At 38.5% G+C, this 21,037-nt stretch overlaps 1 protein-coding gene across 2 annotated transcripts in view; it reads right to left on the reverse strand.

Annotated features, from left to right (window-relative positions):
* The window catches only part of Prp8 (pre-mRNA processing factor 8), a 222,019-nt gene that overhangs the window by 148,615 nt on the left and 52,367 nt on the right, over positions 1–21,037 (reverse strand). For both annotated transcript variants that reach the window (XM_067154586.2, XM_067154585.2), the window contains exons 7-9: positions 20,258–20,383; positions 4,452–4,557; positions 4,199–4,346 (exon numbers count right to left, since the gene is read on the reverse strand). In XM_067154586.2, the coding sequence (XP_067010687.1) occupies positions 4,199–4,346; positions 4,452–4,557; positions 20,258–20,383 (380 nt within the window). The remainder of the gene's footprint in view (positions 1–4,198; positions 4,347–4,451; positions 4,558–20,257; positions 20,384–21,037) is intronic.

Consider the following 21,037-nt stretch of genomic DNA (forward strand, 5'->3'; position numbering starts at 1 on the left):
AGTCATGAAAGATGAAGTCAGTAGGGCTGCTGAAGAAATGTTAGGAAGGAAGAAAAGATCAACTAAGAATCAGTGGATAACTCAGGAAATACTAGACCTGATTGATGAACGACAAAAATACAAGAATGCTAGAAATGAAGAGGGCAGAAAAGAATACAGGCGATTAAAGAATCAAGTGGATAGAAAGTGCAAGGTAGCTAAGGAAGAATGGCTGAAGGAGAAGTGCAAGGATGTCAAAAGTTGTATGGTCCTAGGAAAGCTAGATGCTGCATACAGGAAAATCAAGGAAACCTTTGGAGAAAAGAAATCTAGGTGTATGAACATTAAGAGCTCAGATGGAAAGCCACTTCTAGGGAAAGAAGACAAAGCAGAAAGATGGCAGGAACATATCCAACAGTTGTATCAAGGTAAAGATGTAGATAATTTGGTTCTGGAACATGAAGAGGCTGTTGATGCTGATGAAATGGGAGACCCAATTTTGAGGTCAGAGTTTGACAGAGCTGTGAGTGATTGATGGTTATGAATTTCATGTTTTTGGTCCGTATTGAACTGAGAATAATATATAAGTAATAATAATAATAACGTAAATGTTTCCACCTTTTCAATACAATATATTCACAAAATTACAAAATTATACGGTACTAGTTTCGACCCATCTAGGGGTCATCATCAGCCGTATTGGAGCAAAGATCATTTGTGGCGAAATCCTAAGACAATATTATTTTAAAGAATAACAAGTGAAATGAGATGTTATGGTAATAGTTAATAATACAAGGAATATACATACTAAGAGGTTTTTAACAAAGAATAAAGTATAAATGGGGTGTTGTAAAAATTATAATCATGGAAATCAGGAAGTTCTTGTATTGAAATGAAATATGGCTTAGGAAGAGGGCTTAAGGTGGGGCTGAAGGGTGCGGGAGAAAGTGTAATTGTCTTGGAAAAGTACCTTTGATTAAATTTAGGATTGAGTTTAGGTTGGCTGCATTATTGTTTCTGAGGAAAGTGATAAATAGATCGAAGAGTATGTTGGGTTTCTCTGAGATTTCATTGAGATTGTGACTGGCATTAAAGTATTGGTCTAGGTGTATGTAGTAATTTTCCATTATGTTCAGTAAAGGGCCCTTGTTTGCTAATACGAGGCACCTGGAATTGATGACATTCCCTCTGAATTACCGACTGCCTTAGGAGAAACCAGCATGGCATGGTTATTTCATTTAGTGTGCAAGATGTATGAGTCGGGTGAAGTCCCATCCGATTTTCGGCAGAATGTTGTTATACCTATTCCCAAGAAAGCCGGTGCTGACAGGTGTGAAAACTACCGCACCATTAGTTTAGTATCGCATGCCTGCAAAATTTTAACACGTATTATTTACAGAAGAATGGAAAAACAAGTTGAAGCTGAGTTGGGAAAAGATCAATTTTGCTTCAGAAGAAATGTAGGAACACGTGAAGCAATCCTGACTTTACGTCTGATCTTAGAGGATCGAATCAAGGACAAGGCCATGTACATGTCATTCATAGATCTAGAAAAGGCATTCGATAATGTTGATTGGACCAAGCTATTTATGATTCTGAAGATGATAGGGATCAGATACCGAGAACGAAGAATCATCTACAATCTGTATAAAAATCAGTCTGCAGTGATAAGAATCGAGGGCTTTGAAAAAAAAGCAGCAATCCAGAAAGGAGTGAGGCAAGGCTGCAGTTTGTCCCCTCTCCTTTTCAATGTTTATATAGAACAGGCAGTAAAGGAAATCAAAGAGAAATTTGGAAAGGGAATCACAGTCCAAGGAGAAGAAATCAAAACCTTGAGATTTGCCGATGATATTGTTATTTTATCTGAGACTGCAGATCATCTCGAGAAGTTGCTGAATGGTATGGATGAAGTCTTGGGTAAGGAGTACCAGATGAAAATAAATAAGTCCAAAACAAAAGTAATGGACTGCAGTCGAACGAAGGCAGGTGATGTAGGAAATATTAGATTAGGAAATGAAGTCTTAAAGGAAGTAGATGGATATTGTTACTTGGGTAGTAAAATAACTAACGATGGCAGAAGTAAGGAGGACATAAAATGCAGACTACCACAAGCTAGGAAGAGCTTTCTTAAGAAAAGAAATTTGCTCACTTCAAACATTGATATAGGAATTAGAAAGATGTTTTTGAAGACTTTCGTGTGGAGCGTGGCATTGTATGGAAGTGAAACATGGACGATAACTAGTTCAGAAAGAAAGAGAATAGAAGCTTTTGAAATGTGGTGTTACAGAAGAATGCTGAAGGTGAGATGGATAGAACGAATCACGAATGAAGTGATACTGAATCGAATTGGTGAGAGGAGATCGATTTGGCTAAATTTGATGAGAAGAAGAGATAGAATGATAGGACACATCTTGAGACACCCAGGACTTGTTCAGTTGGTTTTTGAAGGAAGTGTAGGTGGTAAGAACGGTAGGGGTAGACCAAGGTATGAATATGACAAGCAGATTAGAGCAGATGTAGGATGCAATAGTTATGATGAAATGAAAAGGTTAGCGCAGGACAGGGTGGCATGGAGGGCTGCATCAAACCAGTCTATGGACTGATGACTCAAACAACAACATTATGACAAGAAGATCATAACCATAATTTTTGTTATTATATGTATTTTCATGTTATAATTATTCCTGCAACATTGTCTTTGTCTGGTGTACATATGTTTTAATTATCACATAATCTGTTTAATCTTTATTTGGAAGATGATGGCCACTAAGTGGCTGAAACTAGTCCCAAGACCGATGTAATATCATTTACTTGATATATTGTATTGAAAAGGTGGATCCTCTGTCAATTTATTTTTTATAGCAAACTACAAGCAGTGGAAATGAACTTCTTAAGAAATATTATTCAGAAAACAAGGAGGGACAAAATAAGAAACGATGAAATATATCATCTTGTCCAAGTAAAAAAAATTCATAACGAGATTTGTGTCGAAGCCAAGCTGACATAGTTTGGTCATCTCAAAAGAATGGACTCACAAAGAACAGCTACTGTGGTTTGAAAAGGAAATCGAACGCAAAAGACCAACGTATAATACCAATATAAATGGTCCGTTATTGGACATTATAAATTTTCCAGCTAGCTCATTCTTGGTTGCCAGCGTTTCGCCCTCGTGTGCTAGGGTGGACTCATCAGTTGGCACCTAGCACACCTACCAATACGCTGGCTAGTGCATACCGTGGAGGCCACTGCGTAGGCTAACTGGAGCCACCGGCAGTGCCAATGCACTAAGAGACTTTGTCTCATCACTAAAAATTTATAATGTCCAATAACGGACCATTTATATTGGTATTATAAATTTGCTCATTCAGGACAAATATTTCAGATTCCCTTTGGGAATCAACATCTATATCATCTGATGGCCAAGCAGGCATCAATTTTTAGTGATGAGATAAAGTCTCTTAGTGCATTGGCACTGCCGGTGGCTCCAGTTAGCCTACGCAGTGGCCTCCACGGTATGCACTAGCCAGCGTATTGGTAGGTGTGCTAGGTGCCAACTGATGAGCCCACCCTAGCACACGAGGGCGAAACGCTGGCAACCAAGAATGAGCTAGCTGGAAAATTTATAATGTCCAATAACAGACCATTTATATTGGTATTATAAATTTGCTCATTCAGGACAAATATTTCAGATTCCCTATGGGAATCAACATCTATATTATCAAAAGACCAACGTGTCGGCCGAGGAAGAAATGGATCGATCAAATGAGAAATTACCTAACTGAATGAGGTCTGGATTTGCAGCAGGTTATGGAAGAAAACCTGTACATGGACAGAAGTAAATGGAGAGTGCTTCACCACTCCTGGGAAGCTGGAGCTCGTTCAAGACGATGATGGTAATGATGACGACCCTGAATTAAAATCATTGGTGGACAGAGTCGTGAATGTGGAAAAGAGGAATATAATCATGACGTCCGGGTTCTTCAAACATGTATTTAAAGAAAGGAACTGGAACTAGAAAACACTGACATCATATCAGAAAATGTGCAAGGTTGGGAACACAGCACCCAGATTCCACTCAACAAATGTAACTTTTATCAACAGGTAAATATTTTAAAACATGATGAAGTAGGTCAACTACTTCAAATTGAAACAAGTAAACCATAAAATATCAATTAAGAGTAATTTTTTCTTAGCATGCAGCCATATAACTGTTACATACCAGAGCGAATATTGAATGGTCTGGGAGCCCAGAGCAAGGCAATACCATTAGCTGTGTTATCTGTGTACAAAGGCGTTTCTTGCAAGAATGGCTGCACTTCTTCAGGAAGTTCAAATTCCTCGTCATCTTCAGGCAATGGCTCGGCAGCCTAAAATAAGAGAATTTCTATAAGAAATATCACGTATAAAAAAAAAAGTGAAGCCTTAAAGGTTCCAATGTCCACACAACTGAAGTTACTAAACTACTGAAGTACCTTTAAAGAATGCCGGTGAGAGATGGGGTTGATGAGAGGATCAAAGTAGAATGCTGGAAGATCAGGATCTTCTGTCTTGATATAAACCACATTTGGAGCATGGTACCTGAAATAATAATAATAATAATAATAATAATAATAATAATAATAATAATAATAATAATAATAATAATAAACATTACAATAATGTAATCAAACCTGAGGCTTTACATGCAGGGGAAACTCTAATGCTTCATAAAAAGGGCAAGCTCGAAAATATCCTAAAGGAAGAGCGAAAAATCATGAGGAAAATTTTAGGACCAAGACACACGAAAGAAGGGTACCGCCTCCAATCCTGGAAATCCACAGAAAAATTATCTAATATTGTGGCAGACCTCAGGAAATGGCTAAAACTTAATGCACATGTTAAGAGGCTTCCAGAAACCAGACTAACACACCAAATTCTTGAAAGAGTTGATAAACTGAAGAATTTTCCTTGGATACAACAAACAAAAGCGGACATGAAGAATGTACAAATTCTACCTGAAAGAGTTTTGAATCGAAATATATATAGAAAGAAAACTGACAAGTGGGAAGTTACTGCAGAGAATGAAGCACAAAAAAGAGCAGCTACCAAGTGGATGGAAGAAAGGAAGAGGATCGTTAGTGAACGGATGAAAGCAAACAAAATCATAAATAAAGCTTCGTGTGTTCTGAAGAGGACCATTCACGCATAATAATAATAATAATAATAATAATAATAATAATAATATACATGATACCGGGCGAGTTGGCCGTGCGCGTAGAGGTGCGCGGCTGTGAGCTTGCATCCGGGAGATAGAAGGTTCGAATCCCACTATCGGTAGCCCTGAAAATGGTTTTCCGTGGTTTCCCATTTTCACACCAGGCAAATGCTGGGGCTGTACCTTAATTAAGGCCACGGCCGCTTCCTTCCAACTCCTAGGCCTTTCCTATACCATCGTCGCCATAAGACCTATCTGTGTCGGTGCGACGTAAAGCCCATAGCAAAAAAAAAAATATATACATGATGAGGTAATGGTAAAAGGAAAATTCTAAGAACATAAAAACTAGAACCAAGAAAGATAAAATAAACTTAAATGGCTTGGGATTCGCAAACGACTTAGCGTTACTAGCTAATAACTTTTAAGTAGCCAGAAATCAAATAAGTCTACAAAATACAGCACAAAAAATAGGGCTCCAGACATTATTCGAAAAGACTGAGACAATGGTAGGAGATCCACTAGTAGTAAACAACATATCAGTATATGATAGGAAAATAAAAATAGAGAAACAATTTAAATACCGAAGAGAAATTATAACATACAACTTGGATGAGAAACCTGCATGGCAAGAAAGAACTAATAAAATAATGAAAACTCAAACATTAAAATGGTCTACATACAATTTATAAAAATCTATCGATCAAAACGAAATTAAAATCTTACAAGACAATGGGTTCAACCTGAGGCGACATATAGAGACGAAATTTTTTTTAAGGCGACTCGGAGAAACAGAATGGATAAAACACTAAAAGTAGAGAGAAGAATAGCTAGAACATTCATAAATAAAAAATATATTAAAAAAAATATGGTCAATGGTGAATAGTGCCAAATGAAGTGGTATACAGAAAACTGGAGCCCATCACAGATACTATACGGAAGAAGGGAATCTCTCTCTTTTTTTTTTAGGTCACACTATGAAGCAACAAGTAGGATGGGTTAAGGAAATTAGAGAGGATATGGAAGAACTAGAAATAACTCTGGATGATTTTCAAACCAAAACTGAAAATTTCAAGAAACTGAAAAACATAAAAATAAGATTATTATTTATTATATAATATATTCTAGCTTGTTAGGTACTTATTCTTGTGTTGTTTCCCTAGATTAATGATGCTTTTCATCTCATGATTATTTTGTTAATGTAACTACCATGACTAGCTCATTCATTTATTTATTCTTGTTATTTGATAGGTACAGTCCCAAATGGCTGTAGTGCCATGGGATATTATATTAATTTCTTAGAAAAATGATCCAACTTAGCTCTTAACATACGTGTTATCTTAAATCTCTAGAATAATGATTAATTTAAGCTATTCATGTACATTACATGTTGACTCCCTATAGACAGGGTTTTCCTAGCTCATAATATACTTATTCTTATGGTTTTTCTGCAGAGTACTGATCCTTTTCAAGCTTTTAATGTATGGTATGTGTTCCTTTTAGGTCCTAATGTATCTCTTTCAGCATTAAGTTCCTACATTGATGTCCCCTTCTACCTTTTAATGTTTTTGTACCTTAGACTGTTACTCCATTTCACCTCTCATTGTATTTGTACTGCATGCATTGTATCTATTGCAAATAAAACCAACGACCTTTTTACTTATCTTCGGATAAATAGATCATGAGCAAATTTGTATGTTTAAAACAAATTTATAATCACAATTTAACACTTGAACTAAAACTTACAAACAGAAGGAATTTTTTTAAAAATATTTAAACCAAAAATAGATGAACAACATACAATGAAAAGGGTATTTCACAGATGAGGAACGACTGAAAAGATCAGATTGAATGAAAAGCTACTGGGCAATTCAGAAAGAAAACTTATCAAAGATGACCAGAAAATGATGAAGTGGTCCAATGTGACGATGATGATGATGATGATAATAGGGTCCCAGGAATCAACCTGGGAAGAGTCCTTGTGACTCCGGGCAAATAGTAGTGAAATACGTTGTTGCCAAACTCCTGCAACAATAATATATTGGGTTCAGCAATAGAACCCAACTAGCCTATTTCACAACTCCAGCACATAACCTACACGAGCTGCCCCCTGTTAAGCTGAGCAACCCAGTGGAAGGTTGGGTAACCAATCCCAGCAGGAAGCTGGGTCAGTAAACCGATCAGTGCTGGGGGCTTCAAGGCTTACAACCTTGATAGTTAAACACAACGTTACCTTCATATAACCCCACTAAACTTTTTCGTAAACATGGAGCAAATGACTAATTGGAAATCTACCCCAGGTGGTAACAAATCCACCCCCACTAACAGTGGAGCAAGCAGGTCATCGGATTCTGGGGAGCCCGCATCTTTATGTAAGAGGAATAAACACATCAACTTTCTGGCAACGATAAACATTAATTCCCTCCTACAAAAGGGAAAACTGAAACATACACTGGACGTCCTAACAAAACACAACATCCTTATAACGGCTTTACAGGAGACAAGATTTATGGACGAAGAACCTTTTGAGTCACAAGGTTTCAGGATCTACAAGGGACAGCCAGGTCAGAGAATTATGACGAATATGCCTCACCTGGGTACAGGCTTCATAGCCAAGAACAAAATGATCAACTCCATTATCTCCTTCTAATCACCAAATGGGAGAATGTCCACTATAGCCTTCAGAAGTCTCAACAAAGCTTACATGATTGTTAACTTCCATGCACCTACCAACGATACTAATAAGAGTGATATTGAAAGTGTTGAATACTTTTGGGAAGAACTGGAAGAGACATTCGATAAGATTCCAGAACATCACGTGATCATCTTGATGGGGGACTTTAACGCCCAGATTGGTCAGGAGCGCAGGTTTAAGAACATAATCGGAGAATACCTGGCCCACAAGAGAACCAATTGTAATGGTGATAGGCTGATCAATCTGTCTAAGAATCACAACCTTGTTCTTAAATCTACAGCAATCAGACACCTCCCCCGAAAAGCCAAGACCTGGAGGTGTCCCAATCCCTTGCTAGGAGAGTACCAGCTAGATCACGCTGCCATCAATAGAAAGAATAGCAAGGAAATAATGAACATCAAGATATTGAGAGGTGCCAATATTGATTCAGACCACTACTTATCTTTGGTCAAAGCAAATTTCATTCCATTCACAAAGTGCAGAGGTAACAATTACACCAGGTCCAGAATCTCAGTTGAAAATGAACAACAACTTTACTAAGGTCCTAAGCAATAATCAGAATAAAACGGATTGGCCTAACCTACAGAAGGCACTGATAGATGCAGCAACAGAAATCATCCTTACAACCAGAAGGAGTAAGCATCCATAGTGAACACCAACATTGATAAGGCAATAGAGGAGAGAAGACAGGCATGGGTGAAATGGAACTGCAACAAAAACACGGAAAAACATACAGCCTTTCTAACAGTCAGAAAGAACATGACCAAAACCATCAGAAATGCTAAGAGGCAATATAACGACAACATCATTGATCAGGCAGAGAAAGACTTTCAAAGAAACAACACCAGTAAAATGTTTACGAGAAGAGGTGAACAGTTAAGTGAGCCAGCCTGCATATACTATCAGGCGCGAAGTCACGACACAATTTAATAAGTGTGAAGTCCCAAAATGGCGTAGAAGTAGAAGACGAGTCACTTGATTCATACTTATTAAATTGTGTCATGACTTCGCGCCTGATAGTATATGCAGGCTGGCTCACTAAACTGTTCACCTCTTCTCGTAAACATTTTGAGACAGTGCCGAACTTTGTGTGTGTTGTACTACTATTCAGAAGATTGCGCGTCACTTCATATAAGTGACTGACCTTCTACTTCTTCTAGATTTTACGATTTAAAATCCCACAGTGCCAATCCCCATTATCTTATATTGTCTCTTCAACTCTTCTGTGAAAGATTCAATCTTTAATTTCTTATTTACCTATGCACTGTTTTTGCATTTTATTCGGCTGACGATGACCCGGATTGCGGTCGAAACCGGTACCGCTTCCGCTTATAATCAAATAAGAATGTAAATCTACATTTCTTATTTATTCGTATTGAATAGGTTGAACTACGTTATTTGTTATTTGAATTTAATTGTGATACAGTTCAATAGGGAACATCAGGAAATTTTTGTCTTAAAAAAAAAAAAGAGATTTCTCGCTTAGCACGTCGTAAATTTGAAGTCCTGAATCATGTCGTATTAAACCTATTTAAAAATACCTCATTTATCGCGTCGCTAAATTTCATTATTTCCGCTCTGTACGATCACATTTTTCCCCAGCCCTGAAAGTATTCTTTATCATCCCTTGTGAAAGGAAAGGGGTTTCCAACACAGATTAGAGCCCTCCCCACAGGAGACAGATCGGGGAAAGTTATGCAAAAACAGGAAATGGCCTTGAATTCCGGAACAAAGAGCATAAATCATGGCTTCGGGAAACAAGCCATTGGCCTCAGGAAAGTTCAGTTATGATTTTGCTGAATAAACCAGTAAGCTTGTTTGTGCTTGTATTTCACATTCCTCTCAGAAGTTAGAAATTTATTCTGTGTCGAGTGATGCAGTGGAGGGTAACAAATATTTATCGCGTAATAGACTACGTAATGATTAGGAACATAATAATGAGAAGTTGACTAACGTAGTGCATATTTGTCTTGTGGTAGCCGTGTTATAGATACTGAAAAAGTCGTGAAATTGTTTATTAATGAAGACAAATCCAGGAAGTGGACAGGCATAAGCATTTTTTTAATGGTGGTGTGTATGTTGAAACTTGCACCGTCGAGTTTCGAATGGAATCTATCGAAGTGTTGTCGCATTCAAGATGACGGTCAAAGTAATTTCTCTAACATATGGCTGAGTTTAACCTCCAAAAAATTCATGGTGGAAGAGTATGATCTGCAATAATGCGCTGATACTTTTATGGGGCCCCACTGCAAATGCTTTCATATTTGTTGTAAGGTATTTTACACACCTTTTAATACACAGTTTTTATTTAATGAGCCCCACTGGAAAAGGTTTTCACATTTGTTCTCTCGTCTTTTTCACGCCTTTTAATACTCTCATCACATTTTGATAAACGATAGGTAGCCTATGTTTCACTGTACCCCTAGATCCAAGACGTAAAATGCAAGCAAGTAAAAAAAAAAAAACCACATATCAACTGTTTATATATTCGTGTTGGATAGTTTTTAACAGTGTATTCAATAGTACATTTTCTCGCTTAACACAGTATCTTTCCTCGTCTCCTGCAGAAACGTCTAACAAGGTTTTACTGAATAAATTAACCTCCAAAATTAGGTGGCTCAGTTATGGTCTGGGCGGCATTCTCGTGCTCGCAATTAGGCCCCACTGTCTTGCTACAGGGAGCACTGATAGGTGCACGTTATGTGGACATTCTTTCAGACCATCTGCATCTCTTTCTGGCCCTTGAGTACCCTCATGGAGATACAATGTTTCAACAGGACAACGCGCCATGTCACCGCTCTTTGGTGGCACGCAGGTGATTGGAGGATCACTCCAGTGAAGTTACGACCATGGACTGGCACTCCAGATTCCCCAATCTTAATCCAATCAAGTATTTTTGGGATGCTGTCGATGCTGGTGTAAGCTCCATGAATCCTGCACCACTACACAAGACAAATTGTTGGTGGTAGTGCAAGATACATGGGTCCAGAACCCTCCAGAATGGTTCCAACACCTTGTAGAGTCGATGCCTCGCCGTATTGTTGCCGTTTTGAGGGCTCGCGGAGGAGCAACTCGTTATTAACATCACATTTAGTGTCTTCCCATGACTTTTGGCCACTCAGTGTAGACTGAGATGGTTTGGGAATGTTAAGAGGATGGAAACAGGAAAGATACCAAAAAGGGTGATAAGAGGCTAAGGCCCGGTTTCATCAAGACAGGTTAGTACTTAACAAGGTGATAAATCATTTTAACATACAATTTAAGAAACTTTGTGTTTCATCAACATATGTTAAACTACGTATTAAAGTTAACATCAGCCATTTCCCCTGTTAAATGGCTAACATTAGCATTTGGCAACCTTTTCCAAAATGGCTGCTGTGAATCTCGCTTTAGATGCGGAATTGCTCTAGTTAGATCTTTTACACAATAATCCTGATCGAAGAAGAGTTCAGCGACGTAATTATTTGAAAATTTGACTGATGCAGAATTTCTTCATAGATACAGGTTATCGAAAATAGTCGTTGCTAAGGCTGTTGACGAAATTCAAGTGAGGTTGGAATATCCTACGAAGAGAAACTTATTTCATTCTCCATGTTGCAGGTACTGATAACATTACGATTTTTTGCTACTGGTTCTTTTCACATAATGGTCGGAGACAACGCTGGAATTTCTAAAGCCACTGTTAGTAGAGTTGTTTGTCGAGTGTCTGCAGCAATAGCATCCATGAGAAGGAGGTATGTAACATTCCCTTCAGTAGAAGAACGTAGGCAAATTATCCGCGACTTCTATGAAATAAGTCATAAAAATCATTGCTATCCGTATTGAAGATACTGAATGTAGGATGCTAAAAGGTTAGTTTTTTCCACCTATTCAATACATATAAATTTTATAAATTAGGAATTTATTATTGATTCCACTTGAGACATGTTTCGCCCTTCATTGAGGGCATCATCAGTCAAAATATCACCTCAAGGTAAAAAATCAGGTAACTGGTTAGTAGTTGACAGTACAAATTAATACATATTATTAATACAATTACAAAAATTAAGTATGGGAAATAGTTGTACAAAAGTGATGGTTGAACATATAGGTTTATAGATGAAAAGTCAGCACCAATGCCTAAAATTAACATAGTAGAGTTCGGCAGTGGTGCTCTGGAGAAACAGTTGACGCAATCATAGGGAAGTAAAAAGTTAAAAAATATTTACATTAAAACAATTAAGGGAGAAAAGGTGTAGTGTTCGGCGTCAATGTTTGTAACCAAAAATTAATGTCAAAGGTTGGTAACTATACAGTATTTACATTGTTCAATTGAACAGTTGAGATAAAGTTTTAAAAATATTTTTACATTATAACATTCAGCGTAAATGTTTGTAATAGAAACTAATGTCAATAGTTGGTAACTATATAGTAATTACATTATCTAATTGAATAGTTGAGAATTTATAAATATATACATAATTACAAAAGAGCAGCTGGTGTGCAAGGATAAAAAACATTTTTTAGTACCAAGTGCATCCTGACTGATGATGCCCTCAATGAAGGGCAAAACATGTCTCAAGTGGAATCAATAATAAATTCCTAATTTATAAAATTTATATGTATTGAATAGGTGGAAAAAACTAACCTTTTAGCATCCTACATTCAGTATCTTCAATACGGATAGCAATGATTTTTATGACTTGCAACGTCAAAGCCAACCAGGCTACAGTGAAAACCAACAAATACCTAAACCTCAAGGTAAAAATCGGCAAAATTTCAAAAGACATTAATTTCCTTAAAGAATGTGTTAAGCTAAATTTAGTACCTAAATTCTTGAGACCACTGCAAAGGAAAAGCATTCCGTTTCAAAACTCGACTATCACCCAAAACAAAGTCAACAACATCTGGTTGAAGGACGAGATTAAACAACTATACAGGAAAAAGTCATTCTTAAATTTACAGCTTTATCGAACACATTTAACCCTTGCACAACACTTATCCCCTCTTGAATGGCAATCTTTCCTAAGACATACTGACAATAAATTAACCAACGTACTAGAAAAGAAACAGGACACATTAAACCTCAAACTAGCCCATCTGAAGGGAACCAAACCAAGCACATCAAACCACAATAAGAACAATAATACTACATCCATTATTTCAAACAACACCCCTAGCACCATCAATTTGTCTGACACCACCTTCTCTGACATAGAAATGAACCTCCTAAACAGAGGCCTAAAACACAATTGGCCTAACCCCAATACTATCGATGACCTAACCACCACTATTGCAGAATTAGAATCCAACATTAGTAAACAGATCACCACAGAGAAACAAAATGACGTCAGACACGAAATAAAAAAGAAACTGCCCTCCCTAGTTAATGAGTTAAAAACCAACAAAAACACCACCTTCTCAAAACAAATCCATGCTTTAAAGACCAAAATAAACACCAATAACGTTATAGTAACGAAAGCCGACAAAAGTAACACAACTGTACTCATGAACAAACAGGACTACATCAAAAAAACTGAAGAATTCTTTTCCAACACAACCTACACCACCATCAACAAGGATCCTATACCAAAAGTACAACGCAACTTGAAAACCCTTCTCAAAAATTCAACTTTCCTCTTAAATGACCATGAAATCTTTAAACTAGTCAACATGAATCCAATTTTACCCACAGCCAAGTCCTTACCCAAAACCCACAAAAAAGACATCCCCATCCGACCAATTATCAACAGTAGAGGCAGTCCAACATACAAAACTTCAAGATTTCTACACTACTTTCTCAAAAAACACTACAAATTCAACAACATAAACCCCATTAAGAACTCAATTGACCTATGTCAAACCCTGAATAAATTTACACTGCAACCAAACCACATTCTATGTTCCTTTGACATCACCAACATGTATCCGAATATCCCAGTTCTCGAAACCATCAACATCATAAAAAACAACCTCTCCAAACACAGTGGACTAAGCAAAATAGAAATTGATGAGTTCATTAAAATATTAACCTTTATTTTGAACAATAATTACTTCACGTTCAACAACAAGATTTACCATCAAAAGGGCTTAGCTATGGGAGACCCTATTTCTGGCATTCTAGCCAACATCTATATGGACAACTTAGAACACAATAAAATTATAAATTCCATCAATGGTATTCATCTTTGGCTCCGCTATGTCGACGACACACTAGTAATCATCGATAAACAGTGCAACAACAGCGACAACATCCTCACATTCCTAAACACTTTAGACAACAACATAAAATTCACAAAAGAAGATGAGGACAACGGCTCCATCAATTTTTTAGACATCAACATCACACGAATGGACAACGCATTTGAGTTTCGAATACACAGAAAACCCTCCTTCACCCCACTAACAATAAACAATAATTCCTTACACCCAAACTCCCATAAACAAGCCCCTTACTACAGTTTAATATACAGAGCTTTAAAAATTCCCCTTTCACCTACCAATCTGAAAAAAGAACTTGATTACATAACAGATATTGCCAAGTTCAATGGCTTCAACACCAACATGATCAACAAGATCACCAACAAAGTAAAACTAAAATTAACAACTAATCTTTCCCCAACAAAACCCAATAAACACAAATACGCAACTTTCACATACACTAATCCAGTCATCCACCAGATAGCCAACCCCCTAAAAAAGCACGAAGTCAACATTGCTTTCAAAACGCAGAACACGAACCAGAACATATTTTTCAACCAGAACTCTTGTCAACCCAAGAAGAAACCACTACGCGGGCTCAGGTATTTACAGACTCACCTGTTCACAATGCAACTCCTCGTACATCGGACAAACTGGCCGAAGCTTCCAAACCCGTTATTTAGAACACTACAATGCCCAAAAACATAATAAATTTTCCGCAATGAGCACCCACATGAGGGACACTGGCCACCACTTCACCACAATAGAACAAGACTTAACAATCCTAAAAAAAGTCGAGAAAGGCAAACTAATGACTGAATATGAGAACCTATACATCTATCTAGACCAACACTTCAACAAAGATAAAAACCTCAACGAGATAATAGATTTAAAAAACCCCCTTTATGAACAAATTCCCACCTTACTACAAAAAATAAATTTTCAAGGCAACAACTTGTCTAAAATCTTCAATACCACATTAACTGACTCACCCAGCATGTCGACAATTACCCCCCTACCCCCCACCTCCCCCTTTCCGACCAATTCCCCCACACACAACGACAGCAAGCCCACACATCCTCCCACCCAAGCACCTCCCCCTCCACCACGACCCCACCGATACAACACGAGAAATAATAACCACGCGACCTTCAAAAACAATACAACACCCAACACAAGCAAATAACATTCATCACATTAACAAATAGGCATCAATATTATCCGCGTAACTTTCGGTTCCTTATACCCCCCCCCCCTCTTTTTATAAACCAACACTACATCAACCTGCACTCCCAATACACAACAAGCTCGCCCCTCCACTCTACCTTCCTCTATTCTGACAGCTCACCTTTGCGCATGACTCCGCCCATGCCCCTCCCCCCCAAAAGCTCTCCACCCCTCCCGCCGCCATTGCTAACCGCATGTGCGTATTACCGACTGAGCCTCCTTCTTAGTCCACCAATACTCATCATCAATCACCTCTCAGCGACACATCAGGTATGTAACATAACATTCACTCTTCATTACTTAGCATAAACCTTTCTTACACACTAATTAATACTATTAACATCTCAATTACAGATAACTTCCACTGCATACAATACAACTTTCAACAACACGCCGGAACCCAGCGCACATCGGCACAAATATGGCATGCCACTACGGCTCCTCTTCGCAGTCAGAATGAGAAGATGCCTCACCCCAGCTTTAACGCTCTGACTCTGCAGTTGCCGCATACATTCTAATCTCTCCACAGCAGTTCACAACACAAGCAACTCTATTCTTTCTCACCAGACCAGAAAAGAACAATAACTTCATCCCGAAGTCCGCCATACTTTATTCCACGGAACAATATCAATTTATCTCACCGGCATTTCACACCGATGTCTTCACATCACATTCGATGCTACAGAAGTCAACTAAAAGAAGCGAAAGTTTCAACCCGCAACATTTTCATAATTAGCAATTACCCATATAACTAGCAATTACCCACTAATAACTGTCACCATTGTTGCCGTTCAAACGCACGGAATACCCATGAATCTCCATCCACACTGACCAGTCTCCGTACCGATCTCGGCACTGCAACTGAAAAACTTCCAGCTTGATGCCTATAAAACCTCATTTGGCTATGAAATATTTCCCTACCCCCGGTGATTTTAACTAAATTAAACTGCTCTACATATTTCTGAAATGTCAACACTAATTCCTTCTTCCAACCTCTAAAACATCAGGACGCACTTGGTACTAAAAAATGTTTTTTATCCTTGCACACCAGCTGCTCTTTTGTAATTATGTATATATTTATAAATTCTCAACTATTCAATTAGATAATGTAATTACTATATAGTTACCAACTATTGACATTAGTTTCTATTACAAACATTTACGCTGAATGTTATAATGTAAAAATATTTTTAAAACTTTATCTCAACTGTTCAATTGAACAATGTAAATACTGTATAGTTACCAACCTTTGACATTAATTTTTGGTTACAAACATTGACGCCGAACACTACACCTTTTCTCCCTTAATTGTTTTAATGTAAATATTTTTTAACTTTTTACTTCCCTATGATTGCGTCAACTGTTTCTCCAGAGCACCACTGCCGAACTCTACTATGTTAATTTTAGGCATTGGTGCTGACTTTTCATCTATAAACCTATATGTTCAACCATCACTTTTGTACAACTATTTCCCATACTTAATTTTTGTAATTGTATTAATAATATGTATTAATTTGTACTGTCAACTACTAACCAGTTACCTGATTTTTTACCTTGAGGTGATATTTTGACTGATGATGCCCTCAATGAAGGGCGAAACATGTCTCAAGTGGAATCAATAATAAATTCCTAATTTATAAAATTTATATGTATTGAATAGGTGGAAAAAACTAACCTTTTAGCATCCTACATTCTATGAAATAAGCCGTTTTCCTGGTGTTCTAGGTGCAATACAGCAGATTGCACACATGTAAGAATCCAATTACCTGGAAGCAATAGGGCCGAAACATATCGTAATCGGCAGGGATATTTCTCTGTTAATGTTCAGGTGATTAGTGATCCTATCCTCCAAATCAGGGACATAGTTGCTAGGTGGCCTGGTTCTGTACACAACAGTACAATATTTAATAACTCCCATATCAGAGCACAGTCTGAAGTGGGGACAATTAACACAGTGATTTTGTTAGGTGAAAGTGGATACCCGCTAAGAAAGTATCTGTTAACCCCACTGAAACCCTCGCGGACTTTTTCCCACGCCTCGTCCTTTTCTTTCATCGTCAAGCCATCTGTGTGCTTGCACTCAATAACTTCTATATATTTACTAATTTAATTAACAACTCTTTTTCGAAGGAGGAAAAATTAGAACTACTACTCCGTTTCACTTCACACGCCATATTTAACTGCTGTACTCAAACAAAAGCGCATGCCACTGCCTCCTCGATTTGCACCAGTTCGCAATGTTGGGAGAGTTAACAGTCGATTAGTTAACATTTCACAAGAAAAGTTTGATGAGACGCAAGAAACCTAACAAGGTGTTAAATTTTTAACTCCGTATTAACTAACTACTTGTCAGTATATATTTAACATGTGTTGATGAAACCGGGCCTAAGATTGAAGGAATTAGAACAACAGGTGGACCCAGACCTAAGTGGTTGGTCTTGTTCAAGAATAGCATAATACAAAGGAAACTGGACTGACACACAGCTCAGGAGCAACAATGTTGGTTGGATGAAGGAAAGGTGCCATTAATGTTTCAACCCAGATGGAGTTGGAGAAGGCAGATCTATAATGATGATGCACTAAATATACACATAAGCAGACACTTCAAAAACTTGTATTTACAAAACACCATACTTCTCCGAATCCAAGAGGTCGTTTTACTCTCAGTATCTCATGCGAATGAACACCATTGGCAGCTACACGGTAACCACGCTGCTTCCCTTCACCACCCGTGCGCGCATAAAACTCGACCTTCAACGTCCGCGTCTTTATTAGGCCTATAGCCTACATCGCTAGCCGCGGCAATTGGTTGTACAGTGCCTCTGTGCAACGTCACTGGCTCTCGGGAAATAGTGAAGAGAGAATAACATTCTACTTGGCGAGAGACATGCTCTCAGCACGGACGACCACAATCCCCTGAATAGATAAAGAATGTCCCTGTCTCTATAAAAACCTTTCTCAAATCTGCAAAGTGGCACCAAAACATGCGAGACTTTGAATTCTCAGAAAGGCCATAGCTACTCAGTGGCAGAGTTATAACGCATCTACCGTATCCGACATTTAGTAAAATTAACAGTTTTACAAACAGCAGGAATATTTTCGTGATGGATAGTCGTTTTATAAAGATGATGCGTTCTCGTCGATATTATGATGACAATTTTTAGTTAATGGTTATTAAACACGCGGAAATGAAGAATAATTGTGCAGCTGCAAGAAAATACTAATTAAACTAACTAAATACTAATACTAAAGACAATGTTCAGCATTGGTGTGAGACAAAAACAGTATAAAAATGCATACTGTTCAAGAAAGGTATACTTAAGAAATTGGAAATTGCAACACCATGAATGCATTGGTCGTTTGTGTTGATTTTCAAGATATGGAACGATACCATGTAGGTATGTAAACAATCAAAGTTTCAGACCCATTGGATTGTTGACACAGGTCTCCCCACGTTATTGGTCGCGGAGGAATCAACTCCAGTATACGGACTCTGGTGTAGCGCAGCTGACATGCAGTCTGTGCAGTAAAGTGTTCCCCGTCAAACATGCCTCGACGACAGAGAAGAGCATGCTATCAACAACTGTCGCTGTTTGAGAGGGCTCGGATTATTGGGCTGTGTGAGGCTGGATTATCGCTAAGGACTGTTGCTGCACGCGTTGGCCGACAGGCATCTACGGTACAATGTGTATGGCAGCAGTGGTCAAATGAAGGTACCCACACTCGTAGACCTGGCACAGGCCCAGCGTGACAGACAATTGTGAGAGAGGATCGTCACATCATTCGGTTGGTCCGGATGGAACCCCATGCAACAGCAGTGCAAATTCGAGCAGCTGTGGCACCCCATGTTACACAACAAACAGTTGGTAATTGCCTGCGTGCAGCTGGCTTACGAGCCCGTGTCCCTGCAGAAGGTGTTCCATTGACCCCACAACAGCAACGTGTAAGGCTGGCCTGGTGTCGAGAAAGATCGACGTGGGTCGACGAATGGCATAGGGTCGTCTTTAGTGATGAATCGCGCTTCTGTCTTACCCGCAGTGATCGCCGGAATCGTGTGCGCCGACGTACCGGGGAGAGGGGCCGCCCAGATCTTATTGCTAAGAGGCACACAGGGCCAACACCAAGCATTATGGTCTGGGGAGCTATTGGCTTTAATGTGAAATCACAATTAGTGCTTGTTGAGGGCACTACGACTGCTCGACAGTACGTTGATAGGGTACTCAATCCAGTAGTTGTTTCTTTGATGGCGAACATTGCTAATGGGATGTTTCAGCAGGACAATGCCCGGGTTCACACTGCACACATCTCCAGAGAAGAGTGCCCCGACATCACAACCTTAGAATGGCCCGCCAGATCCCCGGACCTCAGTCCTATTGAGCATGTGTGGAACATGATGGGTCGACAACTGGCCAACCGTCCTCAGCCACCCACAACTCTGGAACAACTGACCCATGCAGTGCAGCAAGCATGGGCCACAATTCCTCAGGAAGCGATACTGGGCCTTACTGACTCCATGCCTCAACGAATTCATCAATGTATTGCAGATCGTGGTGGGCACATCCTGTATAGATTGTTGTCCAAACTTGCGGTCAGAGGGACCTGAAAGTGTAATCATCGAATCACAACCGAACACTCGTCCTGCATGTTCAATTGCAGCAATGTAGCACCACGCCTTCCAGGTGTTGCGAATTCCATTTTCTTCAGTGTATTTATATGATTTCACAAAGCACTTTTTAAGCCTGATTAAATTCTTTTGAAGGGAAAAAATGGAGGTTGTCTTAGATTAGGAGAAATACGGTAAATGAGATACTCATACATAGGGTTTTTGTAAGTGACCTCAGCGTATACTTCAAATTTCTCAAAGAAGTATCTAACACATATCACTATTTCTCTTCCACAATGCTAGTAAGCATGTGACAGTCCTAGTTCACACACTCAAAACTAATTGTGGGTATTATAAGCATACAAAGTGTCACAAGACTCACCAAGAGAGATGAACGTAGTGAGGCATGTTATTGTACAAGTAAGGAAATGCAATCCTGTACTCTGTGCGAATTGGCTGACGAATGATGATCTTGTTGATATCATTAAATTCATTCCAGTCCTCATCTCTGAAAATAAAAGAATAATAGGGTGAATGACAAGCACCAGTCAACTGAAAAAATCAAAGTCAAAAGAAGAAGAAAAAACAATAAATATATAGAAATGTATACTCTATTAAAACAATTTTGTTAGATGTACATCAACGACAGGATACTAGGAAGCAGGAAGGAACACAGACAATGGTTGAACACTAGTCTGGGTGGAGACAGCAAGATACAAGGACAAACATGAAAACACTATACTAATAATTAATAATATACATTCACGGAATCAAAACAGTCACTCTCATCAAGACAGACTCAAAATTCATCTTTATATCTTGCGTCATTTCCTCCTTACGTTACAAATATTCCCTATCAACTGAAAATATATCAAGATGACCTCAACGCATGTGAATGCCCACCCCACTAACAAAGCTGAGAAATAGAAGCAAGCTTGTCAAACTCTTACTAGAAATAGATTATTTGTATTTGTTTTACGTCAGACCAACACAGACAGGTCTGATAGCGAAGATGGAATAGGAAAAGGTTAGGACTAGGAAGGAAGTAATCATAGCCCAGCATTTGCCTGATGTGAAAATGGCAAACCACGGAAAACCATCTTCATATACTTGGGAAGCGTATTAGTGGCAGAATAAAGACAGCAATGGGAATAGATTGAAA

Source organism: Anabrus simplex, chromosome 10, assembly GCF_040414725.1.
Source record: "Anabrus simplex isolate iqAnaSimp1 chromosome 10, ASM4041472v1, whole genome shotgun sequence".
NCBI lineage: Eukaryota > Metazoa > Arthropoda > Insecta > Orthoptera > Tettigoniidae > Anabrus > Anabrus simplex.